General features: G+C 45.0%; 1 protein-coding gene across 8 annotated transcripts in view; it reads right to left on the bottom strand.

Moving 5' to 3' along the window:
• TNIK (TRAF2 and NCK interacting kinase) overlaps positions 1–27,805 on the bottom strand; it is a 162,825-nt gene that overhangs the window by 49,465 nt on the left and 85,555 nt on the right. For all 8 annotated transcript variants that reach the window (XM_061374793.1, XM_061374786.1, XM_061374788.1 and 5 more), the window contains exons 4-11: positions 24,246–24,371; positions 16,214–16,324; positions 13,961–14,051; positions 12,474–12,604; positions 7,087–7,141; positions 6,213–6,291; positions 2,102–2,277; positions 454–520 (exon numbers count right to left, since the gene is read on the bottom strand). In XM_061374793.1, coding sequence (XP_061230777.1) covers positions 454–520; positions 2,102–2,277; positions 6,213–6,291; positions 7,087–7,141; positions 12,474–12,604; positions 13,961–14,051; positions 16,214–16,324; positions 24,246–24,371 — 836 coding nt within the window. The remainder of the gene's footprint in view (positions 1–453; positions 521–2,101; positions 2,278–6,212; positions 6,292–7,086; positions 7,142–12,473; positions 12,605–13,960; positions 14,052–16,213; positions 16,325–24,245; positions 24,372–27,805) is intronic.

The following is a 27,805-nucleotide window of genomic DNA, read 5'->3' as shown; positions in this document are numbered from 1 at the left end:
TTACAATGGCCTGAAGATTTTCACCAAAGAAAGTTCCAGCCCTACCACGCTTGCAGCAGCTCTAGAGAGGTTTCATGGTGAAAAGTTATGCTGAAATAGGGAGTTACACTTGGATGTAAAGAACTGCATTTTAAAGAGTCTTCTTTAATTTCAACTCACATTTTTTACACATCTGAATACCCACATTTCCATAACAGCACCATATTCTGCTGCAGATCCCACACATGATAGGGTACCTGGGTCTTTTTCCCCAGCTTTTGGATAAGGTAACCTAGAGCATCAGTTTATATCCACATGGCATCCAACAAAGGGAATATACTCTGTTCTGCTAGGAAACAGGACTCAGTGTTCAAACTGTCCTTTTTCCATTTGTAGCTCCTGTCAGCCTGTAATCCAATCTGATTTTATAGAGTTACAGACAGGTAAGGGCATAAATGAAATGCTGATTCTTACCTGGGCTCTCCAGAGTCATTTTCCTCCTCCTCCTCCTCACTTCCACTGTACTCGTACTCTGTCTCATCTAGGAATAGAATTGCTCATCAGTGTCTTTTGCTGGATTCACTTGTTTTTCCAGTGGTTGAAAACCCCCGAGCTCTATAGGCAGAACAGACAACTCTTCTTCTCACATGGCAAAGAATAGGCAGGATCATTTTTCTGCATCTTCTGTTTTTTACAGCACAGGCAGTTTCCCTGGGTACTGGCACCTTGAATGCCTGTGCTGCAACCAGGGGAAGAGGGTTGCAGTGTTGGCTGAAGTGCAGCAACCACAGACACTCAGTGTAAAGACACGGGTGTCCACAAAATAAGAATTCATCTCTGTATGACAGTGATTGACCTGATTCTTCAGGAGGGTTCTTCAAAGGGAGGAGCACCACAAGCTATTGAAGCCACAGGCACCGGAAAGTGGGATTTAACTATGTCTCTGAAGGCACCAACTCCTCTCTTCCTAAACATATGCTCTTCCTATGCAAATCCATGTATTTTCCAAGCAATAAAGACATCTATGTAAAAGCTCAACTTCAGTGTTGTGCTACATACTGTGATTTCTATTGGGATACCATCTTTATCAGATGAAGAGAATTATAGTAAAAGAAAGGCTTGCATTTATCCAATTACTCTCCATCTCTAGGGTCCAACCTTCATTTGTCAGACTAAACACATTAAAAATACTTCACTGGGATTCCATTTTATTGTTTTGATTGTAGTGAAATTTATTACAAAAGGCTGCAAGGTATGCATGAAAAATTAATACCACTACCAACAAGAAGAGAAATAGCGACATTATTAATTTGTTGGATTCTACGTATGAGCTTTCAAATTAAAACTCAGTTCACAAGTAGCTGAATACTTCAATATGTTCCTTTAGCTACCTGATCTTCATTCCAGAAGACTTTGATAGGGCCTGGAGAGTTCACTGGAAACATTCAGTTTAATAGGTTATTCCTAATCAATGGAATTGCTTTGGGGCAAGGGCCTTATCTAGATGTTCATTTGCATAACTCTGTTCATTGCTGGTGCATCATGAATGTCACAACAGATCAACAGACTTGGCATGAAATATGTGAGCTGCTTAGCTGCTTCTCACTCCCACGTGCCAGTACACAAATATGCAGATGTAAATTTTATACACACATTTTAATGAATCAAAGCTTAAATGTTCCATGTGCAAATTATCACCTGGACAAAAAAAGATACAATTTTTCATCAGAGGAAAAAAATATTTAAAACCACTAATTAGTTCTAATGAGTCACCTGTAGGTTTTGTATGAACACTGATAGGTTTTGACATGGGTATTTTCAATGACTGAGAGAAATCAAATCAAACAAAATAATCTGACCTCAAAGCAATCAGAAGCATGGTCACACAGAAGGACCACACCTATTTAACTCAACCAATCTGCAAACAAACTTAGCCATCTGCATAAGGGAAACTGGTACTGAGACCATTAGAAACCCAGTCCTCTTTGCCATCCTTCTACTGAAATGCTTTGCCTGCCTGGATATGGTTTGGTCTATGCTAGGGATCTCCAAACCCATGGCAGAGGTCAAAGACTGCCCAGAGTACTGCTTCTCCACTTACCCTTCTCCCTTCTTCACTAACCTTTCTCGCCTCGCTTCTTCTTAGTCCTGTCAATGTGGTCCTTGAGCTGGATGCGGACCTGCCTTTCATTGGGCTGGTCTCGGATGAAGGGGTGCTTCATCAGCTGCTCTGTGGTTGGTCTCTGGCTATGGTTCTTCACTAGGCAGCTCTCAATGAAGGACTGAAACTTTTTAGACCTGGACAAGTACAGAAAAGGAAGGTACAAAAAAAAAACCAAACCAGGTATGTGTATTGATTCTTGTATTAGAAAGTGAGAAGCCTGCAGGTATTTGAGAAAGATGTTTGGCTGTTACACAGTTCTGGCTCAGATACAGCAATCCAAAAGGATTCCCATGACCTCTCTTGATGCTTAGCACTGTCTCAAAGCTGCACCATCACATGTGCCCTCTTTCGCTTCATCCTCTCCTACTCTTCCCATGTATGCTCCTGTATTTGCCTTCCCGGTGCAGTCAGGAGAACCCACCATTCTGCTGAGTTTGGAGAAAGTTAGGAACCATCAGTATGACCAGTGAATTATCAAAGCCAGATTTCACCAATGGTGACCAAGAAAATGCAAGGGAGCATTCCTCCTCCCTTCCCTTCGATCTGTGAAACTGCAGGTAGAAACAAGCCACGACACATAAAGATATAAATGCAATTCCTGAATGGATTGCTTTCCATATTTTAAGGCCCCGGGTGGTGTTTCAAGAGATGCACCACCTTTCTGAAGCTGAGTGGGACTAGCTAGGTTGATTTTTCTTTTTTTTATTTTTTTTTTTGTTAATGGGTAGATTTAACCCCCTAACATTACATGGCTTGTTAAAGCTCAGACAACCTCTGGACAATGCTCACTGCCTGCAGCTCTTCCCCGCACTCTCAGGGAGACTCAGCAGTTTTATTAACCCACCAGGTCCTGGGGAGCACCACGACCTGGTCTCCCTGATCATGATCCACGCAAAGGAACATGCTCTTTGAGCAGCACAGCTTGGGCAGAGGTGGGAGTGTGGCTGTGGGTGATAGAGCCCAGCCCCAGCTCACAATCTGCCCTCCCACAAACAGTTACATTGAATCTCAGCTAAAACAATCTCAGCTACACCTTTAATAAACAGGTTTCTCTTAGTCTCAAGTGTTGCATATCCAAAGTTTTCCTGGACCTAATCTCACCACATTATAAACACAAAAGAACAGGGATTTACAAGGAAGAAAGATGTTGACAGGCCACTATACCTTATGCTGCTTTAGCAAATAGTGTAAATGAGTGTAAATTAATGTCAGAAGCCAACAGATACTACAGAATTGCATTAGAAGTAAAACAATAAGCTTTGGGGGATTTTACTTTTAAGCTGTCAGACAAAAGTGATTCATCTTTTAAGTGATAATCCATACAAACTGAGACGCAAAAATAAAATACACTACTTGATCCAATTAAATCCTCCCTCCAGCTTTATTAATGAGCAAATCTTTCTGCACCCTGCCTCAAGAAACTGCGTGTCTTGGTGAATCCAGAAGGGACAATCCACGTGATGCTCAAAAAAATATCTGCTTCTAAAATACGATTCTCCCCTGTTGGTGTGAAACAGGAGGGACTCGAGTCCTGGATGTGTGGTTCACAGCACCACAAACACTGCTGAGGTGAAGTAACTAAAAAGTTATCCTCCAGTGACTGGTTTTCCCATCTCTTCGGGATGGGGGTCCCAGTGCGCTAAGACACTTCTGTATTCTTGAGCTGGCTGAGCAGCTACAGACAGGCACCAGCTGAGGCCTCTGGTTTTCCTGCCATCTTCCTCTTAAAAAAAGTGAGCCTGTCCAGTGGCACAGCTCAGCCCTCACTGGAGCAGAAGACAAGGGCTTCTCCCCTGGCTCTGATCCAAGAGGACACCATAACATGTCTCATCTCATCTCCTCTCCACGCATAGGTCAGCCCACCTTCATGAAACACATGCTTCTCCAGCTCTTGGGGTTTGTAAAGCTTAAATCAATGTTTGCAAAGTCTTTGTGGCTGCTTGGATGAGAAGCGCTATCACAGTGCAAATATGACCTCATTAACAAAGAGGGCTTGTCATCTCTTATAAGGCAGGGCTACAAAAGTGTTTATGGGAACGACATCACTGAAGCTCAAGTTCATTTTCACTTGCTAAGCGCAGGAAGAAGAAAATAAAGCTTCGTTCCTGTCTGGCTTTAATTGGGAGAGAGAATTATACTGAAGACTTTAATTTGATTAATGTTTTATGTGTTGCTGTGCACTAAAGCAAGACAAATTCAAGGTTCAAGTTGAACCTTTCTTCATTTTGCTTTTCTCTTGTGATCTGTGCTTGTGTAAACCAGGCCACTGACCGCCAGAGAGCCACTGTGAAAGCCTACTCGAACATCTCCAGTCTTCTTGGGCTGGGCTTGCACAATGCCAGGACCCATCCTGGCTGTTCCCAGAATCTCCAGCTGAGAAATGAGTGTCCCACTAAAAATGCTGACAAAAATTGCTTTTAAGGAAAATGCGTAGTTGGTAGAGCTTTGTCTGGATCCTTTGGAGCTTCCCACTGCACTGAAAGCTTATAAGATGCATACAGGTTTGAGCTATGTTGGAGACCAGGGATCCCTGCTTGCTCACGGAGGGTCCAGGTGAACACTACACTTCCCAGGCGATCCTGCTCTCAAAGCTCGACCCTGGCAAGTACAGAATACAGCACTGGATAAACCAGCTGACCCTGGGCAGACACCACCACTGTTCACCACCACGAGATGTGCACCTGAGGCAGCCATCAGACATGCAAGGGGAAGGTAGTTGCCAAGATACACCCTGACTTGCACAAAGCACATCCTCGTATCTCAAAGGAGGGGCTAAAATACAGCTTCCACCTCAGCTCTGTTTTCACCTCAAGAAGATGGGGAAATGTTCTGCTCAAAACCCACTGTCTTCAGCTCCCCTCTGTCTGGAGGATGAGGAAGCCTTCGCTGCATAAACACCACTTTTGTATGAAAAATAAACTGAAGTCTTACAATCTATTTTGTGCTTTAGTGGTGAGGATAATTAAGTAGGAGACTCGTGATATGGCAGAAAACAATGTATAAACTATCTTCTCAGCTGAACAATGGTAACCTCAAAAGGCTGTGCAAGGAGAGTGAGCACCTATGACACCCTCTGCAGAGCCAGCTGGGAAAGGCTCCCCTACTCCTGGTTTGGTACTGCAGCAGCTGATGATCAGGCTGACAAAATTAAGATGCTCCCTGCCAAAGCCTGAGTCAGATTTTACAGGTTGGTCCTAAAACCCCAGCACCATGTATCTGATGCAAAGGACTCCAAGCCCCTCTCACTCCCCTCCCAGCAACAAAATACCTGTTGCTGTGGCACCAAGTGTATTAAACACCCATTGCTCTTCTTTTTGTGTTGTTTCAATAGGAAAATAAGTGCATAATTTTAAAGAATAAGGTAAAACTTCCCTCTGTCAGATCAGCCTATCTGGGAGCAAGGGGCAGTGCTGTCTCTCTAACATCTGGTATATCTTTCCTGACCAAATCACTGTTGAACCTGGGCAGGCAAACAGCACAAACCAAAGGTGAGTGTTTTTAAGGACTCCAGCTCCATTGGTACTGAATATACAGTAACAAAACAACATCTGATGGGCTTCAGGAATATTTTTCCTACAGGTTTTTATTGGCATGCTCCATGTATTTTTTCCTGCAGAATTTAAAAAAAAAGCCCAAAACTAAGTACAAAACACTGCATTCCTGGGCTTTTCAAGATAAACTATCTTTTTTTGGCCTGGAACCATGTTTCCACTTGAAAACGGAACCTGACTGGAAAGAAACAGGAGCCAAGCAAAGTGTCATCTAGTTTCAGGCTGCACGAATTGCCTTGGAAAAGCCAACTCTGTGCTGCGAAATTGCAGTGCTAAGAGAGCATTCCTCTCTGCCTACTTAGGAAGCCCTCCATCCATGGTTAGTGATTCCTTCAGACAAAATTGCCTCTCCTTAGGAGATCAAGACCCAAACCTGTACTCACGGGAGTGATGCTGGAGACTGTGAACCCCTGAAGCTATATAAATGTAAACACCAAGTCCCCAGCATGCCTCGGTTGCAGAAACAAGTTGCTCCAGAAAAGTTTGTACAGTCATTGGAGATTGAGAGAGAGACTCACCACTTCTTTGATTTCAATCTCGGGGCCGGGTTGCGGGGGATGAGGAAGAGAGCTCTCATGGGATGCATGTCACAGAGAGCTGCAATTTGCAAGAAGAGGCATTAAACATGGCACAGCACCTCACAGACCCCCCCGGTTTTCCAAAGAAAGGCTACACACTCAGCTGGGAAGTCCCCAGGTTTCCCCTGAAGCTACAAGACCCGCATGGCAGGAGGATTTACAGTGACAACCCCTTGTCCCCACAGCAGCCTGCAGCTCAGGTGAAAGCTGATGTGTGTGCCCAGCTCCACTTGTCTCAGCATCAGGGCTGGATGGGGATGCCTGCGCTCCTCCAGCTGCATGTCCTCAGTACCCTGCCAGGTACTGACAGCAACAGGCCCAGAGCATGGTACAGCTGCACCATGTGCCACTGTGCTCTGCTTTACTGACTTGCATTTACCAGCACACGAGGGCAGTCCAAGGGTAACACTGAAAAGCTGCACCAGTATGACCTGTGCAAATGCACCATATGAACCCAGTGTGCCACTACCTGTATCACCATGGAGGGTGGTAGAACATGAGCTCTGAGGAGCAGTCTTCTACCTACTTCCAGTCCTCCATCTCTTCTTCAGCTGTATTTTATTTGAGGAAACCAACTCCCATAGCGCTCAAGTGATGTATCAGGGGTCATACACCTTTTCTCACTGCTCATCCTATCCCCAGGGCCATGCTTTGTTCCCATGGACCCTGCAAGCCCCACCTCAGGGAGCCCAGGTTGCTTGGAAAAACCTTTGCACGGAGTTTCTTGCACAGAATCAAGTGATGGCTGGTGCTCAGCAACCCCCAGCACATTACAGCCCAGGGTTAATTAAAGCAGATCAATGCATCTACTTACGGGGAGCGCCTTCCGCCATTTCAATGGCTGTTATCCCCAAAGACCACAAGTCACTCTGTAAGACAAAGCAGAAGGACATGTGTGATGCAGGGAGCATCGCAATAGCAGTGGTCACCAAGTGAGGGGGGAAGCGTGGCTCTCCCCAGCCCAGGGGGCTCAGTCCTGTGAGCCGTATCTGTGTGTCTTCTGCAAGCCCCCACACCCACACCTTGGTCGCACCATCCTGCCATGTGCTAGAGCTTTAGAAGGCATTTCCAACCCCTCTCTTTATCACAAAGATTTATTTAAAAAATGCTCAAGGAATTTCCGAAGTAGGGCATGGTGACATTACTGTGACACCGCTCCCAGCAGCTGACTGAGGGCACTGCCTAAGGAGATGCTGATGACCTGAAAGTCCCCTGGTGGGGGTATTCTACCAAGCCCTGTGTACCAAAGAACAAACCCCCAGCTCCTGGACAAGCTGGTGACAAAATACTCCTCAGTTTCACAGCCGGGGTAAGCAGTACCCCCAGCTAGTGGCTCCCTGCTTAAAGCCAGGTGATGCTCATCCATGGATTTGATATAGCTCCACATAAAACAGGCTTCCTGGAACAGACAAAACATGAAGTACCTCGAGATACCTCAGGGGCTCTTGAATCATGGACTCATTAAATGGAAGCCTGAAAAGTGGTGTTTCGCCAGTGTGACACTTATGGACAAGTGCAAATAAATGGACACTTATCTACCCTGTTCCCAAGTCCTGTTCAGCCCACACGGTTGGTTGAATCTCCTGAATGATCAGAGCACAGAGAACACACCTGTCTAGAAATCTCTTTTGATTTCATACTTCATTTCATTTCACTCCTCCTTCCACTTTCTCCCTTGCAAACAGGGACACTTGTAACTCCCTGACAGAGCAGTGGTGAGCTCCCCAGCAGTGCCTCCTTCCCACCCCACCATCACTAATGAGCTGCAGCTCTCCTCTAGATCTGGTAACAAGCCCCAAAGGATGGCCTGGCTCTCCTGGCAGCAGAGAGCCAGACACAGTACGTGCCCGGTAAGAGAAAATGAGCACCTTCCCTAATGGCACTGCTGCAACTTCATTTTTTGGCAGAAGGCAGCTAATTTGTTATTCTGGACATCATGTATAGGACTGCTAATGATTCACAACCCAGCACCCACTGCACACTGGGAATAGGACCCAGTTTAATTTTTGTGCTTTCATCTCAAGCACAGCCTTCAACACATGCCCAGGGGGGTGGAGACACCTGACTGTGATGGGAAGCTGGCAACAGCAAGGGCATAAGCTGGAGGTGCACAGGACACCAGAACAAGCCCAATGCTACATGGCTCCAGCTGATGTTGGACGGAGACCAGCTAAATTCCAGTTAGCATATCAAAACCAGTAAATGTTGTAAATGTACATCTCAGGGTGTTAGGGACGGACTCTGCCTTCCACCTTTCCTCCTGAACCTCCAGCTCTCACATCTTGCTCTCTTTTCACCCTGCTCTCTGTCACATCCCCACAGTCCTACTTCGGTTTTCTCCCTCTGACTCAAGATCTGGCCTTTCCAAACCTCCTCAAGTCCCTAAACCTGCAATTGAGCAAGCAAATCAGAGAAAAATTGTTCTTCCCAGCACAAAGCCCCAGAATCTCATCCAGAGCTAAAAAAAGCCTCTAGGGACCACAAGCACCTTCTCACATACACCCTCTAGGAAAGACAACTCTGATTTTCAATCTCAAGGCACTTTTCATCATTTTTAACTGAAGTTCTCACCTTACAAATGCTGTCCTTGTACATATCTTTGTACCTGCTTAAAATTCTCTCTCAAATACTATTTCCAGCCCTTTTACAGGACAGTCTCATCCATTCTTTGTTTCTGGTCAGCCAGGATTTCTGCTGCATACTTACTTATTGCAGTCTTTCCATATGATTCAGCACACATGACCCCCTTCCCTTTGGGCTGCCAAATTCCTAGTGTGTCTTTCCATATCAAGGTGCCCAAGTATTATATTCAAGATGCCAAATGATCTTAAAACTGGAGCAATATAGAAAGGGATTATCACCTCTCAGTCTCCCAGAGAAAGCAGAAACTCAGCAGGAAGCACACATTTTATAATGATCTGGAATTCAGATTTATTCTTTTTCTGTGGGGTTTTTATTTTTGAGACTGAAAAGCTTTTCAGTCCACACAGCAAAAAGATGCTGTGCTAATGTGTTTCCATTGCCTTGAGTTGAGAAGGGAAGTAAGCTTCTCCCCTCCCCCTCCTTTTGAGTCTAAGCTTATTGACAAGATATTTCTAAAGAAAAAAAGGAAGACTGTGGGGAAAAAACAACAAATAACCTCAACAATGTGGGGTTTCTATTTGTTATTTTTTAAAGCGCTTTATTTTTGTGAGGAGGTATTTAGTGACTTCTTCCACAGATTACACAGGCATCTCTTTCTGGCTAAGAAAGCAGTGAGATCAGAGGCTTTTTGTCCAACAGATTAAGCCTGCGAGGATTCCTTTTTTCACCCTATAAATCTCATCTTTTGTACTCACTGTTTTAGGCTGGTCAGCTAAACCTGAGAGCATCTGATTTGCATCCCTTTAAAAAGTAATAATTGTCATTCACATGCCTCCCCTCCCCCCTGTAAAGCAAGAACATCAGGTGCAGGGATGTGATTCAGAGTATGAACTAATGTCTGGTGGACCCCACATCACCATGAGCGCCAAAAACACCCCACAGTGGGTGTGTCGGCAGCAATCAACCTTCTGTTTCATACCCCCAGCCAAGGGAAAACAGTCAATGCCAACTACAGAGGCACAGGCATCTCAGCTTGCTATAAGCATTTGATCCTCAGGGACAATAGAGGGATTCTGGTCCCGGCACTTGTGCATCGGCATATTAAGTGCCCTAGTTATTTTGGAAAGAGGAAAAACCTCAGGGATTTCTGAGGGTAGAATGTAGCCTACGAAGATATCAGTCCTTTTAAAGAAAAAACAATAATAAAAAGCTGTGAATAGAGTACTGCACCAGGCAGCTGCCAGTGGAGAAGCAGCAAGAGCAGCTAGTGCAGGCCATAGCCCTGCTAAGAAGCACTGCCATCAACAGAGCCAAGGAAATGCTGTTGTAACTGGTTAATCAAAGAGTATTAAGTAACTGTGGATTAAACTATTTCGACATGTCCTTATCATTAATGATTTATGCAACCCAGAGTCTGAACTCAGAACGGAAAGCTGGTCTCTAGAAAAACCGTCAGTTCAAAAGTTTACTGATGCGCTCAAAGAGATGCAATACCAAATCATCACTTGGTTACCTTAAAATCCTTCACCTCTCAAAAATTTCACTAAGTGATTTATAATGGCAGTCCAAATAGTGCCACGATGGTGGGATGTTGCACTATTACATTGCGATGTCCTCTTAGAAAACAGCCACCTTGCTCCACACTAGAGGGGCTCAAAGCCCTTATTAAACATTACCTTGCAAAGTGACCTCTCAGCATGAACACGATCAGAGGTACAGTGAGCTTTTATGTGTCTGAGCTTCTTTTCCCAAATCTTATGTGGCAGTGTCTTACTCTCCTCTCTGGACATCCTCAGTGCACCTTAGGGGGTTTTGAGCTAGAAATTCAAGTTCTGGATGCTTCAAAAAACAAAGGGACAAAAAAACCTCCAAGGGACATTTCTATAGATGTGTGTTCAGAAACTTGCAGTGAGGCAGAAACAGGATAAAGTACATTAAGCTCTTCCTGTTTTAATCCTCAGAACTTGCTGTTGTTTGAAAGGGGAGGTGGGATTCCTAACCCTTCAGCAGACCTGCTCTGTGCCACATTGTAACTCAGCAGCACTGTTGGGTTGACACCAACCCAAAAATAAACTTCGAACAGGCCTAGAGAGACACGTGAAAAGTAGGTCAGCCCCCTGAACCTCGAATTGTGTGGCAGCCTTCAGATCTCCCTGCGAATACCAGCCTGCAGGCCAGGAGACATGATTTTGCCCTTTCTAAACCTCACCTGACTTCTCTCCAGAGCAAACAGAATCACAGAATCAATAGGTTGAAAAAGGCCATTAAGATCATCAAGTCCAACCATTACCCCAGGACTGCCAAGCCCACCACTAAACCATGTCACTGAGGGCAAACTGATCTCACTGCATGGCTGCCCCTCACAATCTCCACTTCAGCCACCCCTCATCTGCTACCCACAGTGGCCCACACTGTAGAGCTGCTGTCCCTACCCCTCATGGTCACCCTTCCTCTACTCTCATGATCTCCCTTCATGATTTCCCCTCACAACTGCTCCTCACGGTGATCCCCTCACATCCCATGGCTGCCCCTGTTCTCCCCAGCCACCGCTCAACTCACGATCTCCCTTCACGGCTGCCCCTCCTCCCCCCTCATGATCTCCCCTCATGGCCGCCCTTCCTTTCCCCTCATGATCTCCCCTCATGGCCGCCCCTCCTCTCCCCTCATGATCTCCCCTCATGGCCGCCCTTCCTTTCCCCTCATGATCTCCCCTCATGGCCGCCCTTCCTTTCCCCTCATGATCTCCCCTCATGGCCGCCCTTCCTCTCCCCTCATGATCTCCCCTCATGGCCGCCCTTCCTTTCCCCTCATGATCTCCCCTCATGGCCGCCCTTCCTTTCCCCTCATGATCTTCCCTCATGGCCACCCCTCCTCTTCCCTCACAATCTCCCCTCATGGCCGCCCTTCCTTCTGTGTCATGATCTCCTCTCATGGCCACCTCCCCTCTCCCCTCATGGCTGCCCTTGCTCTCCTTCACGATCTCCCACCATGGCCATCCTTCCACACCCCTCAATCTTCCCTCATGGTTGCTCCTCCTTTGTCCTCACAATCTTCCCTCATGGCCACCGCTCGTTTCCCCTCATGACCACTCTCCTTTCCCCTCATTGCCACTGCTTGTCTCTCTTCTCACGATCTCCCCTCATGGCTGCCTCTCCTTTCCCCTCACAAAATGGAGCAAATACAGCATGTTCGACTGTAGTATTTAAACAGGCAGCACTGAAAAGCAGGCTGGGAGGTAGGAAGCCTCAGTCAGACACCTTTCTTAGCATGGGGAAAGACTTCCTCACAGTAAATTTGGATACATGAGCGGCACAACAAAGATTCACATTAGACCTGAACTGGCATCTCAAAATCCAACAGACAGAAAGCAGGAGGAAACTATGCTGCTTGTCAACATATTTTTCCAAGCTGCAAGAATATACGAAATCCCTAAGTGCTCAAATTCATGTTACTGGGGCATGAAATCTGAGCACCTATTTCAGATGTTTATGATCACAACTCTCATTGCAAGCTCCGGTAAGTGCTGCTTTCCCTGCCTTACTAGTAGACGTGCTAGACTTTGCAAAGATTATATCTGTAATGACACATAAATGAGTAGGAGGATGCTTGTTTAGGTACCTTGAAGTCATAAGTGGCATCAGGATTTTCATCGCAGGCAATGACCTCGGGGGCCATCCAGTAAGGCGTTCCAATGAAGGTGTTTCTCCTGCCCACTGTTCTGTCCAGCTGAGCACTGACACCGAAATCCACTGTGGATCAGACAGAATAGGGCATTGTAAGGTCAGAGACAAACCTAAGCATCACCCTTCTGTTGAATGTAAAACATTGAGTTCATTCAGATCAACTCCTCTGTGTGGTCAGGAAAGAAATATGCAGCCAGAGATACTCCTGTTTGATCTTTGCTGTGATGAACAGAGGTCATTCAAGGACAAACCTTGATGTCCAGGTTTTGTATGAAACCCTGTGCCTTTTTCTCCTTGCCAGGAGGCAATAAAAAGAAATCACAGCTCCTCATACTAATGAGAAACAGGGTTATCAACACGAATAAGCCACTGCCTTTGTTCTATGCTTTCTCATTTGAATTAAAGCCTGTCAAGTATTGCTAGGAGCCTCATTTTTCTACCTAAATTCTTACTGGAAATGGTAGAAATGCAAAAGACTTAAGGAACTAAGGGCCAAGGACAAAGGCCCATAGGGAAATGTCAAGCAGAGAGCTGCAAAATGAAGCAAACCCTGATGAAATCAAACCAGTAACAGAATACTCTATGGTCCACTAAGTTCACTTTGTGCAGCACAATGGCTGGAGATTTGCCCTGGAGAATTTCCCCTTGCAGGGAAATCTTCACCAGCATACAGCCAAATGAGCTGGTGGTACCATCTGTTAAGATAGGGGTTTATTCTGCTGTAAAGAGAGAGGAGAGAGATGGGAAAACAAGGCTTGTACCTCACTTTACCAGTGTAAATGATCTTCCATCACTAGCAGAAATTAAAACATGCAAACCAGCCTTAACATTGGTGCTGGACAACTGAGGATATCAGCAAATCATCTATGTTGATCTGCTGTCTTCCATATGATCTTTACATGAATGCCTGGTCTTCCCCAGGGTGACTAACACCACCTATGAAAGTCTGAGTAGTTCCTGAAAATTAAGCTGTCTCTAACAAGTTAGTTTGGAAAATAAGTCTGGATTATGTCACACTAAACTGAATGAATTATGATCTGTAGGACACTTCTATGAAGCTGTGGGGGAACAGATTTTGATAATGTCTGGCAATGCACACAGGGCAACTTTCAGTCTGGGACAGGAAAAAATGGTCACTTCCTTAACCTGTATCTGATGAAAGAACTGCCCAAACTACCTTTCTGAACAGAAAGACAACTACAAGTACATCCTTGCAGGCAGAATCTGGCCATCAACCACTAGCAGTTTATAACACAGCACTTGGTCAACACCCAAGGTCATGTTATTGAGATTGGCATGAGAAAAAACATAAGAGTAGATCTCATTATCCATCCCCTTTCCCCAAGTTGTATACAAGTCAGTTTTGATGCTTCTTTCCAGCCAGCTCACCTCCAGTTTCCAAGAGCTCTAATCCACTCTTACCTAGTTTAACTTCTGCATTTTCTGTCAGCAATACATTCTGTCCCTTGATGTCTCGATGAATTACTTTGTGCTGGTGTAGATGACTCAAGCCCTAGAGAATTCAGAGAAAGGTTAGAGGAATCCAAGTTCAAAGCATGTTATTTTTGGACATTCCTCCTCAACCAATTACGCTCCGGAAACAAAAGATTCACAGTTGGAGTTAACCACTTCAGAATGCTTTTGTTTAGCATGTGTTCAAAATATTACCCTATGTCACACACTGGGAGGACATGCCCAGGAAGCAAAAGGCCCACCTTTTGCAGTTTCTGCAGTAACTCAACCCAAATTCCTCCGTAGCTCTAGACATATTTTTCCCCCATGTGCTCCCTGCCTTAGGGGGCAATTTCAGTGACAAAAATAACGGAATGCTTTTGTCTCCTTTCTGCATTTCCATCATCCAGAAACTGAAGAAAACAATTTGTTTGTTATACTGGTCCAATAAACTGGTCTTTAATACACTGAAAAGCTTATATTAAAAAAGCTACCATGCAAATGCAAATGTTACAACTTGCACATCCTCCTAATAGATATAGCTCAAAATAAAAGCCTGTCGCAAAGGCCAAAGGTAAACTAGCTTTTCTCTTCTGCTTTTTTATTAACTCATTAATTTCTTTTTGCAACCTACGTTTTTATTTCATTAATTTATTATTTCAAAGTAACATCCATCTATACTGCGAGCATAGGAAAAATATGGGTTACTTCAAAACCTAATTTTGTATTAGGCTTATATTTCACCTTAAACATTCATATTTGAGGAAGAAAGTAATTTCTGCTATCACCACTGGTAGTTAGTAGCCATTTTACGCTTGTTACCCTGGGATACAACTGTGGAATCTGTATGGAAGCCCTTTTTTAGCCATGCTATACCTGGTTAGAGGCACCTTTGTGCGTCGGAGGCAAAACAAAAATCTCACTGAATTTCAATAAATCCTTGAACAGCATGAGGTTGAGCTTTGTGTTAGAATTACAACTGGCTGCCAATGTCTAAACCAAGTCTGAGCCACCTTCTCCATCAGGAAGGTGGGAACTTTTCATCACCTGAAACCCCATGGAGGTTGCCAACCAATGCCCAATGCACAGCCGAAATACAAGTGATGACACTCAACAGCGGCCTTGGGACTTGGTTCAGTTGCTGGGTTCTGGCTCACTGCCAGGGACTATTTTAAGAAGTAGGCTCACAGTGCTCATATATTTAAATAAGCCTGCATAACTGGCTTTCTGGCACTGAAAGCAATGTCCACACAACAGCTGATTAGCTACAGCACCACATCTTCTGCCCATCATGTTGGTGCAGACAGTGTCATTCAGGGTCAACAGGGAAGTGCTGTGTCACCTCTAGACACAAGCAGCAGCCTCAGTGGCAGTGCTGGACACCTCCTTCTGGAGCAGTCATCTTGCCTTGCTTTCTTCCACAGAATCATAGACTCATTTAGATGGGAAAAAATCATCAAGTGCAACCATAAACCTAACCGTGTCCCCAGGCACCACATCTACATGTCTTTTAAATAGCTCCAGGAATGGTGACTCCACCACTTCCCTGAGCAGCCTGTTCTAATGGCTGACAACCCTTTTGGTGAGGCAGTTTTTCCTAAAACCCAATCTAAATCTTCTTAGCACAGCTTGAGGTTGTTTTTTCTCATCCTATCACTTGAAGAACGCTCTTCTTCAGGTTTTCTTCACATGCCCAATATTTCTGTTTCTTCTTGAACAAAACCTCTGTTCATGGAATGACAGGCTTTTATTTTGGGCAACCATTCCTATCACATCATAAAACCTCAGCTGTGCAAAATGCAAGCAAGCCTAGTACAAGACTCTGGCACGGCCCATTTTAAGACATTCCAGTCATACATTTATCTTGTGGGTATAAAAGTTGCAGCATTCTCATTAAAGCCAGAGATATGTGGATTTAATAAAACATAGGGTACATTTGAATAAAGAAGATTCTTCCCACAGACTTTATTAGTGCTTACTTTTCTGTCAATTGAAAATATAATTCTAATGCGAATAAATCTTTGCCTTATTAATAACTAAAGATTTATTATTTTTTTGGTTGAAGGAATAAAGAGGGTTAAAGGTCAGGGAACTAAGAGAGCTAAAGGGCTCTCTTAGCTAAAGGCTCCAGCCCATGGCAGTGTGGCAGTCATTCCATGTCTCCTGAGCACCAGCTGCAACACTCCAACAACCCCCAACATTCAGCTCCCGCTGAGCACATACCCGTAAGATCTCTCTGCAGATGTACGCAATCCACTCCTCCTTCAAGGTGTTCCCCTTCGTGTTCTTGATGAGGTCAGTGACAGAGCCTGCGCCGCAGAACTCCATCACCAGCTGCCAAACGGAACAAAAATGCAATTACTGTAATGACAATGACAGCATCCTCCAGGCTGCCTTACCCCAGGGTAGGACCCTGACACTGGCAATGCAACTGTGGGGCCACCACAGTGCTATGCAGAGCCACTGGGACATAAACTTGAGCCTCTCAGCTTGTAAACCACGTAGGTTCTGTTGCAAAAGTGGAACAATAGAAGGCTGGAAGGCTTGAAAGGCTTGCTGCTCTCCAGAAGATTTGGAACAAGAAACAGTGATCAGTCCAATGCAGAAAATCATCAGAGGGAAGTGGAAACCTTGAAATCTCCCCACCTTGAATGACCCCACCACTACATACCCTACTTTATACTTATAATCAGTGTTTAGTATAAACAGTAATACAAGCAAAACTCTACCTCTAGCATGTAAGTTCTTCAACTCTGAAAGTGTGGAGGCAACAAGACAGACATTTGAAAGCTTCCTGTAACTTTACAAAACAGGTATGCTCTTCAATTTTTATTTTCTTTTTTTTTTTTTTAACCAGAAGGTCTTTGGTTTTTATCACCTTTTTGGGCAGGAAACCTTCTTTGAGGGAAAGCTTGCCAAATAGCTTCAGCCTGTCCAGGACAATGCTGGCATCCTGCTGCTCAGGTTGGTTCAAATGAGACTGGGCATCACCAGCTGTACCACTTCCAAAGTTTCACAAAATTAAATATAGAAGTACAGTGATCTAACCTAGGCCCAGACTTAATACCATACAGCAACTGTGAAATAAATGTTATAAAAACATGGGGTGTGTCTGCCTCCCAGGGACATCATGGATCCCTAGGGCACACAGGAGCCATCAGTGTGCTCCAGAAAGGGAGCACAGCCCATGCATGCAACAAGCGTCCTCTAAAACCTGTGCAAGTGTTTCTCTCAGATGCTAAACCACATTTCCCAATTAGATCAGCTTGCTACTAAAAGACATTCCCTTATGAGTTGTGCCTTGCTAGATTCTTCTATGTGCGTGTTTAGTTTCTTATCATGAGAAGCTTACATGGCATTTGATGTTCTCCAAGCAAGTGACATTACTGTATTAAAAGCATAGGCCAAGAGCAGAGAAATAAACTGCGAAAGAGTTACTGCTAACCAAATGGCTCAAATGCAGTAATTCAAAAGACTATCATAAACAACCATAAAATACAGATATAGTACTGCTATAAACCTTCACATTAAACACCATACTTGAGCAGACTATACCTTAGTTGGGTTTGACAATGCTCCTATCTTCAATTTTGGTATCAAGTCTGTCTTCCCTTCCTAAACTAACAGCTGAAAAATTATTTTTATGTCCCTGTTGTGTCAGCAAACTGGCTTCAAGAAATAGATGTGTGACTAGCCAAAGCCTGCCCCATGCAAGGACAAGGGATGCTGCTGCAGAACTTGCAGCTCTCCCACCCCAGGAGGAGACAAGCAACCCAGCTGGGTCACTGGGACACGGCCTAAGTCACAGGTTACCTACTGCTCACCAACAGGGAATAATGGAACAGCCAGTTCCAAAGCCACTCTTCCTTTTTTATTTCCCTTTGAATGATTGATACGTGGGGAATATCAATGTCTGCACATGTTTCTGATTAAATGAATGTTTGGGATACCATGGCAGCAAGCTCTGAAAGGAAAACCCTGGATAGCTGAGCTAGCCACAAACACTTTCCAACCCGAAAGGCTGCCCTCTCTAGTCCCCTTCCATGGAAATTCATTCACAGGCTCTCACCAAGGTTTGGAGCAGGATGAAGAGGAAGGGCACGCTATGCTACATATACAGCAATCACAGTGCTTAAAAGAAGGTGGAAGAAATCCCATTAAAAGTACACAGTGTATCTGTTAATTTGCCAGATTATCTTTATGGAGCTGGCAGTTCATGCAGTCCTCTGCCCTGTCCTTGATTTCCACACAGCAAAGATTAATTTTGCACCAGGAAGTGAATAATATGGCCAACTGCTGATATATTCCTAATCTGTAATTGTGAAATCTTGAGGAGATGGAGAGAATCACAGAATTGTTAGGGTTGGAAAGGACCTTAAGATCATCTAGTTCCAACCCCCCTGCCATGGGCAGGGACATCCATAGGAAAATACCCAGTACCAGCAGATCTCTGGCAGTACTAGCAGGCTCCAGGTCCAGCTGGGCAGGGGCCAAGGGGGCTCAGCATTCTGCATGTGCTACTAACAGAAAGGTACTCCAAAGAATGGCAGCACAGGTGATGGCTAAGGAGTCATGCCAGCAGGCCAGGTGAGCTCTCACCCACAGCACTGTGTCCTGCTGCGTGACGGAGCTTATGAACAATAAATGCACACTGGAGCAGGTACAGGAAGACGATCAGGTCTTCTCAGAGGACCTGAGGACTTGTTCAGCCAGTCAGGGAACGGATGATTACACGGTATGAGTGTATACTGTCAACAGTGTGGACAAGTAAGCACCAGAGAGAGAGAGAAGAACAAAGTACTGGCATAATATCAATATAGCAACACTTGATGGATTTATTTAGGCTGGAAACCAACAAACTGCCTTATAGGAGAAACGGGAGCAAAAGTTCCAGTTGATTTTAAGGCAGAGCTTAGCATATTCACGCAAGACTTCAAACGGCACTTATACTAAGATACCTTCTTTCCAGTGCCACGGCTTTAAATGAGTGGTTTGCCCTGCACACACATGCAGCATTACCAATCTTGTTAAAGGATGAAGTCATGATGTGGTAGGACAACAAACTTGAAATGCAGACTGATTTTTTTATTAGCCATAATTAAAATTATCAAGATAGGCTAAAGGTAAGTTCATCTTCTGAAATTTAATCTGCAAGGCTATTTATCTAGGAAGTATTTTTAAATACAGTTCATTTAGCATTTACTTAGCTCTTCATACCAGAGTGACAGCAAACTTCATAAGCAAGGCAAATTCAGAAGCAGCAGCTGTAAATTCTGTGTCCTGTTGTCTCATGATTTTTTTGTTTAAAGAGGCTTTGCAGCTTTCAAATCAACCACCACTTTCCCCAGTTTGGGAATAGCCAGTAAGACCTCTGCTCCCATCCCTTCCCCATGGAAGGGATCAAACCTGAGTATCTCCAGCATAGAAATCCTAATCCAGTGACTGGTGAACTGTTCCAGCTTGTCCAGAGAAACCCCCCAAAATAATTCATATCCCTGTTCTGTAAGCCAAATCCTTCCATGTTTCTATTCCTCACCCCAGGAACAAAGTGGCTTCTCTAAGTTACAGAAAACAAACATGCACCACGCCATGACTGAATGCTGCTGGAAATACTTTGTCATTTTGTCTATATAAACAGAACACAGGAGCAATGGAGTCCCATACACCCAGGCCACCCAAGCCTCCCATCTCACCCCACAGCCTGACTCCCTTGCAACAGAGTCCCTCATCACACACATCGTGGCACATGGAGCCAGCGATAGAGCACTGAAAAAAACCAGTGCAGAGACTTTCACTTGGTGGATCAGCAGAAAAGCTGATGTGCATTTCAGAAACAGAAATAGTCATGGAGTTGGTATTATGCAGCAACTAAAATGCTCTGTAGGAAGATAAGCACAGGTTTTAATTGCCTGTGTTGGTGTTACAGCGGGAGCAGGCTACGATGCTGCTGCAGCAGCACACATGGGTGGGGGCCAGTGCTGCTCTGAGTTCTCCTCTCCAAAACTGGCAGCAAACTGCTCTTGAACATTCTCATAAATAAATTACTGCCCTGGCTGTGCCCTGCCTGCACCTCCTCACACTCTGAGGCCAGCCAAGCAATTCCTGCCCCTTGGGGAGCTGGCAGCAGCTGCCACCACAGGTCCAGAGCAGGCTGAAAGCTTTGGGCATAGGGATGGCAGCGAAAGGAGCCATGCTCCCAGTCTTGCAATGTTTACAGCACTGACATCGCTTTGAAATGGAGTGAGAATGAAATAGCATTGGCTTACTCAGCCAGACAGTAGCAGAAAGGCTTTCTGCTTACCCCAGGCTCTCGGTCAGGGGCTGGAAGCGCAGCCCCACTCCCCTGGGACTGCAAGGCTTGGAGGGACTAGGGAGAATTACAGCTCAACCAGAAACCATTCCCTCTCAAATGTTCAATGATCTAATTCCTGTGACGTAAGGTTATCAACAACAATCCAAAAATAGTTTTCAGTGCCTATAAGCAGATTAACAGCAATCCTGCTCCGAGCTGCACAGGTGTCACCCAGTGCTTCGATGGCTTGTGCATCGTTTTCAGTGGAGCCTCCCTGCCCCCATTTTTGCTCTGCAGGTCCTCACTGTGACTGTTCATATCATCCTGCCGTGATTCAATAGGCCTCTACAGCTCGACACAGTGAAAAAACACATTGCAACTACATGGTGACAGCCCTCAGCGCTGCATGGCTGCAGCAGTGCCATCCTGACTTAGCCACTGGTGCTAAATCACTCTAATTCCTTCTTGCCCAGAATCGCCCCAGATGACACATCAGAGGCCACACCAACATGCTCCTCACGAGCAGGTATTTGGCAACCTGATATTAGCAATTTTCCCCCTTTCTGTGACAGATGTGGCTCCGGGTGCAGGCAGTTGCCATGGCAGCCATCCATCTGCAGCCAGCACCACTGGTCCCTGGGGACCACACAGGGTAGGCTACGCCCTGGGATGCCACCAGCCCCCACGCTCTGCAAACCCCCATCTGCCTGCTGCCCATGCATGGCATGGCTTCTCCATTGATGGTTTCAGTGCACCATGGACAGCAAGGGCAGATGACAAACATCCAGCTGAAATGTCACCTCTATTGACCTGCAGATGTATACGTTGTGTTAAAACTATGGGAATTATGTAGAGAGCTTGCAGCTTCCAGCAGCTTGTGAGAGCGGGTGATGTGCTGATAAGGTCCTTTGGGAAGGGGTCACCTACCCCAGCAAGTTCACACTAATAAATGCCCCATCTCCTACCACCAATCTTCCCCCCACCCCTTCCAAGTATCTCAACACAACCCCCCTGGGTTATGTGCAGCCTGGTAACCCATACTTTAAATCTGAGATGAGCATGGAGAATTTAATGAGTTTAACTCCAAGAAGCACCAGGTAACTGATTAACTGGGTCCCCACCATTCCCTGGGTCACTTCCCCAGCTTCTGCAGCCTTCCTTCTCTTCGCCCCTTGTACCACAGATCCCCCTGGGCAGGACCCCTCTGTCCCAGTTGGAGACAGGCACAAACCCTCCTAAAGGTCCACAGTCCCCCCCGAAAGCAACACTTTATCCAACACAGGAATAATCCTGCTTCTTATTTTTTTGTTTCAAAAAGGTTGCCTCTGTGACTTTTACTTCCTTTTTTTCTTCAACATACTGGATTTGTGATATACATCTCCACTGTCATCTGCTAAGATATCCTCCGTGCACCTCTTTGATCTGAGGAACAGTCGGTTGTTCCGTAGACTCAGTCTTTCAGGCAAGTGGCTGCTGCCAAATGGAGAAGCAGCACCAAAACACCTGCTCATCACAGCGGCAGAAGCGATGACAATACTTCATGTCAGAAGCTTGTTGCGTTTCAGAGAGATCTTAATCTCCACTGAAAGAGCTCCCTGTTTTTTATTTCCGTATCAGCCTCCTGAATGTCGATAAAAAGAATTACTTGGGCGTTATCAGAAACCGTTTTATTTCAACAAAGGGACAATGAAAAATAAGCAAGCCTTTATCTGTGCAACAAGACTTGATAGAGTTCATGCAAGTCCTAATTCAATCAGATCCTGCAACAACAGCTATTTAACACAATGCCACCAGCACAGGTTGCCTGTGGATACCTCAAACAGCCTCAGCACTGGGCACGGACTTAGGAAAACCTCACCCCCCCAGCACTCTTCAGTGCAAGAAAAGCAGCTTTTGCAAGAATTTGTATCACAAGCCCATGAGAGAGGCCCCAAAATTGAGAGCAGAGTTAGCTGTCTGAAAGGGAATCCAGATTATCTAGTCCACCTTTTCCAGGGGTAAGAGAAGTAGCACAGCTGGGTGATGAACACCTTCTCCTCTTGCATGGCTGGGTGACCCACCATGGAAGACCAAGGTTCCCCTCCTGACTTTGGGCATCTGAAGGTGATATAGCACGTACAGCATCCTCTGCTCTTTCATGATGATGGGGATTGATCAAAGTGCCTCCCTTAATCCAAAGAGTTTTATACAGAGCTTTTCTTTTTGGAAGTCTGGGCTGCTCTGGATGGGACAATCATTTAAAAAAGCCATTATTTTATTATCACTTGTACACGTCTAAGAGTTTTTTGCACCAGAGCTGAAGAAAAAACAAACACAACAAATCCTCTTCAGACCATGCTAACCCTAAACCCAAGCAGCATAAAGGCACTGAGCAAAGCCCAGCTCAAGGGAGGGCTTCTGTTGCTATTGAGGACTTTGGCACACAGTTGGTGGGGTTTTTCTTCCCTCAGGCACTCCAGCAGCACCAGGGGAAATGTTGTGGGTTGGTTTTCTATTCTACTCCTTTTTTGAAACAGATTATAACCCGCTAAAGCCAAATGGAATTTCGCAGGATGAAAAGGCATTTCTCAGCTTAACAGCTTTCTCCTCACTGAATCCCAGCCCAGCTGAAAAGAACATGTTTTTTAAGAGTTCCCACCAAAAATAACCACAACACCCAAGTAAGAAAAGTCACTGGAGTCCAAGACCCCAAGTTTTCCAATAATTCAGTGTAGCAGAATGTCCTGGTAGCAAAGTGGTGCAGAAGCCCATCAGCTCCATTTCTGTCCCAGGAGTGTTCACCAAAACCCCCCAGCTGCCACTGTCCCTGATGCTCTGGCATGCAGATGCAGAGGAAAACTGCTGAAGTCACTAAACCTTTTGCTAGAATAAAGCCTAGATTACACAGAAACTCCAGAGAGGAGCATGCTGCCACTCTTCAGCATCTCCATAGTCTTGTGGATGAACCATGGATATCTGCTACCCCTGAAAAATTAGACTCTAGCAATCTTGTTCAGGTACATAAAACTTTGGAAACCACCTGCAGTTAGGTCAGAACTGAATGGATTTAAAAGACTGTGAGGAAATAAACTCCATTTAGACTACAGGACAACATCCAGGTTATTATATTTAAGATAACTCAAACGCAGCTTTCTCTTCAATGCTATACTAACGAAAGCAGGGTCTCAGACTGCTGATCAGACACCTATGGGGGCTGCAGGCTGTTGCTCCACAGACTCAGATCAGCACAGTGGAACTCAGAACACAGCACAGTAACTTAAAGTAATTTTCCATCCCATTATGGCAGTGCCCAGAGCCCTAACCTGTGGTGCCTGCCACCCTGCCCAGCCAAGGTGAGCATCAGTCAGCTGCCCACAAGGTGAGCTCTGATGCTCCAACAACCGACAAGCCACTGAGACAAGGGGAGAAGTGGGAGGAAGCACCCAAGATTTATGGACAGGCAAAGCAGGTTGCAGCTCTTCAGAAGCATGAGGCATCCTCACTGAATTAGCTGAATAGCCACAGACCTTCCTGCTCAACCTTTGCCATCCCTCTCCTCTTCATTCATATGCACTGGCTCCATGAAAGATTAAGCATGAGAAGCAGTGCTGAGAGCTAGCACGAATCACACGTGCCCAGTATCCTCCTTCCAGCCTCCATCTTCCCAGCAATGCCCCCGGCTCCCTCCAACTGCTTTGGGGTGTTTTTTTTTTGGATGCATTTGTCTTCATGGGATGGAATAATTTTCAGTTGAAAATTGTAACAAAGATGTCAGTGATGAGTCAGAATAGAAATGGTTTTATCATCAGTTTGCAAAGATTTCATGGCATTTTGCAGTGCAGGAAGAGCCTTTTCAAAGCCATGGCTCTGAAAAAGATGCAAAAAAAGGTATTTTTGTGCGATATGGGTGGTGGTAAGAGGACAACATGGAGCAAATAATTTGTATCAAAACCCAGTTGTTTTAAAGAAAAGAAAAGAACTTACCCAGAGCTGATCATCCATTCCCGGTGGGTTCTTCTTAATAAAAGCACCATAATACGTAGCAATATTTCGGTGGTGAGAATACTTCTTCAGCATGTTAATTTCTTGTTTGATCTCTTCCTCTTCATCCTGGGATGAGGCAAAAAGAAAAACCAGAGGCTCTAAAAGACTGCACTTCACAGGCTCCCAGTTCTCTGTGTATGCTGGTGAACTTCCAAGCCCCCCATTTCTGACCGAACTCTCCCAGATTTCCTTGAACAGCTTTTTACAGCCACTTTTTGCAGCCAAACCCTAAGAGCCTGAGGTCTGGACTGGAGACTAATGGGCTGCTCCTTGAGTAAAAAGCTAAGGAGAAAACACAGGCTTTGAAGCATCTGCTGCATTTCTGAGCACTGAACTGGACAGATCTTCAGGCAGCGTGGAAATCAGGTAGTTTCCAAATGGTTCAGGTTCTGCGTTTCCTCCAGAGCAGGATCCCAAAGCGGCTGGCAGAGCTTGAGGGGGCAGCAGTCCTCTCACATGGGTTAATGACCCACCATCCCTGTGTGCTGCTTCAAACACTGCAGCATAGGCGAGACCAGAGTGCCCTGGGAAGCTCCTGAGCAGCTGAATGTCTGCAACTATAAGTACATGCCAGGAGGAGCTGGCCAAGCAAAATGAGGTTTGGCCAGGAACTGAGCCCTCACATGGAGACATGTTCTCCATTCAGAGGTGCACCAGTGCCAGATTTGCATGTTTTCAGCAGGTTAGACATTACTCCATCTTTTTAAACTAATTCCTTTATGATTCATACCACAACTTACATCAGTCTTGTGTTGCTCATAAGCTCAACCATACTTGCGTTAGCCAAGTAATGCATCAGATACACATACTCCTGAATCCATCAGAGGCCCAAGAAGATGGCTTTCTAGAAACGACTGCACGGCAGCAGTGCTCCTCACTATGCATCTTGGCCATCCAATACCCTGCTCCTGCCCACCCTGGAAGCAGCACAAGACGTTTGAGGACACCAGGTGCTGTTGGTGGCACCATGCGGGTAGGAGGCTGATGCTGCCTGTGCACAAACTCTTCACCAGACTAACTTGGCCCTGGTGACAAGCATTATTCTTGTGGGTTGCCACAGCCTCTCTCTGTCCCATCTGCAACGTGGCAATAGCTGAAGCAGTCAAGGCAGGGAACTGCTCTGATACCTATTTTGATGTCCTAGCTCTTTGCTTTCATGACCATCAAACATGCCCTGGTTTTATTTTAAGCTGACTGAATTCCCGCCCACTTTAATTTTGCAAGCTGTGGAGCAGCAGTTAGTGCCTTGATGTTGATAAGCTTTATCATAAAAGGACCAGAAGGACTGTTACTTCTTTATTACCTTCGTGTCCCTCACCTGCTTCATCCAGACTTTAGTTTTACAAACAAAGGACAAGACACGCTGGCAAACAGTGGTACTCCCTGACAGGGTGTCATGCAACACAGACAGACACACAGCTTTCTTCCCAAACTACCACAGAAAGTGGTTTGATGACTACAGTCTTCCAGAGAGAATTCAGGAAAGAACAGTGAAGATGAGGACAGGAGGAACAAACAGAAGTAGTAGCTAGGTGGAGCTTGTATAAACAAACTCCAATTTTATCTTTGGCAAAAACATGGAGAGTGTAAGCATCAAAGAGGATGAGGAACAGGCCCAAACATTACAAGGAAAAACCGGGAATTATTCTAGAAGACCTTTAGCACCTCTTTCCTTCAAGCAGTCAACAGAACTTTGCTTGCTTTCATTTGCCCAGGAAACCAGGGAATAGAACAATTTATCAGGCCCCATGCCCTCTGCAACAAAAAAAAGCAGCTCAACAATGCTGGGAGCAAGGAGGGGTGGTCAGCACAAAACCTCACCAGCTCCTCAAGTACCACTGGCCAGCTCTTCAGTCATCCCCTACCTCATTCCTGGCTCTCTAGGAAAAACGGAGATAAGGCACTTAAGGGACACGTGATCTAAGGCTTTATCTTGAATCCTGCTTCAGGCTGAAGTATTCACGATGAGGAAATAAAACCTCCAAAGCATCAGAGCTGTGGATGGCACGCAAGGACACATCTGTACAGCCAGGCTTAGGGGTCTCCAGCTCAACCTCCTGCTCCAAGCAGGACTACTGCCACCAATCACCACCAGTAAATCCAGCGAGGGAGGGAAGAAAAAGGAATTATCATAGTGAACTGCTGTACTACTCCAACCCCAAAACTGACAAAACCCACAGATGAGGTTTTGCTGCCACACTTTGCCTCCACCAATCAATTCTGTTACATCCGTTGCTGGAAGTAGGTCATGCAGCATACAGCAGGACCAGTCCCTGGAAAATGAATCCAAATTCTTAATTCAGAGATAGTGCCTGCCCTAAACGATCAAGTGCTGTAATTTGAGGGCCTCTATACTGCAATCTTCCCTAACAGATAATTAGCAAGAGCGCAGATGAGTTAAACAAAGCATGATTGTCAGGAGCCTTTGGGGCTTAGTGCAAGGCACACAGTTGGAATGAGACACTGGCTTGGGAGCTCACTTAAAACATGGGGGCTTTACATTCCAAAAACTTCCTCCATGAAACTGCAGACGGCTACAGCTGTGATAACCACACTAATTCTATTCTCTGCAGGATTCCAAGACACGTTGTCTGCCCATTCCATTAGAGCCTGCTTCCCATGAGAACTAGATAAATGGCACTTGCAACTATTGCAAGTAAACAGATCTCATTCACATTTACAGATTTATTTCAACACATCTTGACACCTGTTTGCACGAAAAAGAACCTCAAGATCCTACAGATATTAACATCAAACACAACATCTAGAGTATTTCAAAACACAATCCTGAGGGCAGGTGACTGCTTCCACAGCAAGTCAATTCTGCATATGCTGAACATCCTGAAAGCCAATTAAGAAAAATCACTAATTGTGAAAAATAAAGTAGGTAGATGTGATTGAGCCCTAAATTTTGAAATGTCTTATTCCACTAAAAAAACACCCCAAACTGCAAAAGAACAAAGAAAGAAAAACCCCACATAACAAAACACATTCTTACTCCCAGATTTTAATGGCATTATTTATGTAGGCAGGAACTTTGGGATGTATAATACTGCACTTACAATTATGCATGAAAAAGCACTTTCATGTCCCCCTCTTACATGCATCTGTTTAGGTTTTTAGGGATCATAGCAATTCCACTCTTTTTTTGTTTTTGTTTTGTGGCCATTGGGAAATGGTGAAACTATTCTTTCCTCTAAATCCTGTTACACATTTAGTAACTTGTAAAATCTTGGCTGCCTTATTCTGATACAAGTTTTAAAAGAGACACATTTCTGAGGCCAGAGTAATATATTTTCCTCTTTATCAGTAGGATGCACAGGGGTAATTTAACTTGCCTGGTAAAGTTATTCATAACAATACCTGCACGTAATTTTGGGGAACAAAAGCTTTTCAGTGAAAAACATGGATTTGAAGAAATTGAAATATGTTATAAATACATGATCCTGTTCCTACCATTTTCTTCAGATTTTATTAACACATTCAAAAGAGCTTTGTTT

Source organism: Neopsephotus bourkii, unplaced genomic scaffold, assembly GCF_033783945.1.
Source record: "Neopsephotus bourkii isolate Nb327-2 ecotype Australia unplaced genomic scaffold, CSIRO-AGI_Nbou_v1 NB_1654, whole genome shotgun sequence".
Lineage (NCBI taxonomy): Eukaryota > Metazoa > Chordata > Aves > Psittaciformes > Psittacidae > Neopsephotus > Neopsephotus bourkii.
Note: the sequence above shows the minus strand (reverse complement) of the source record. Positions and strands in the feature narration are given on the sequence as shown.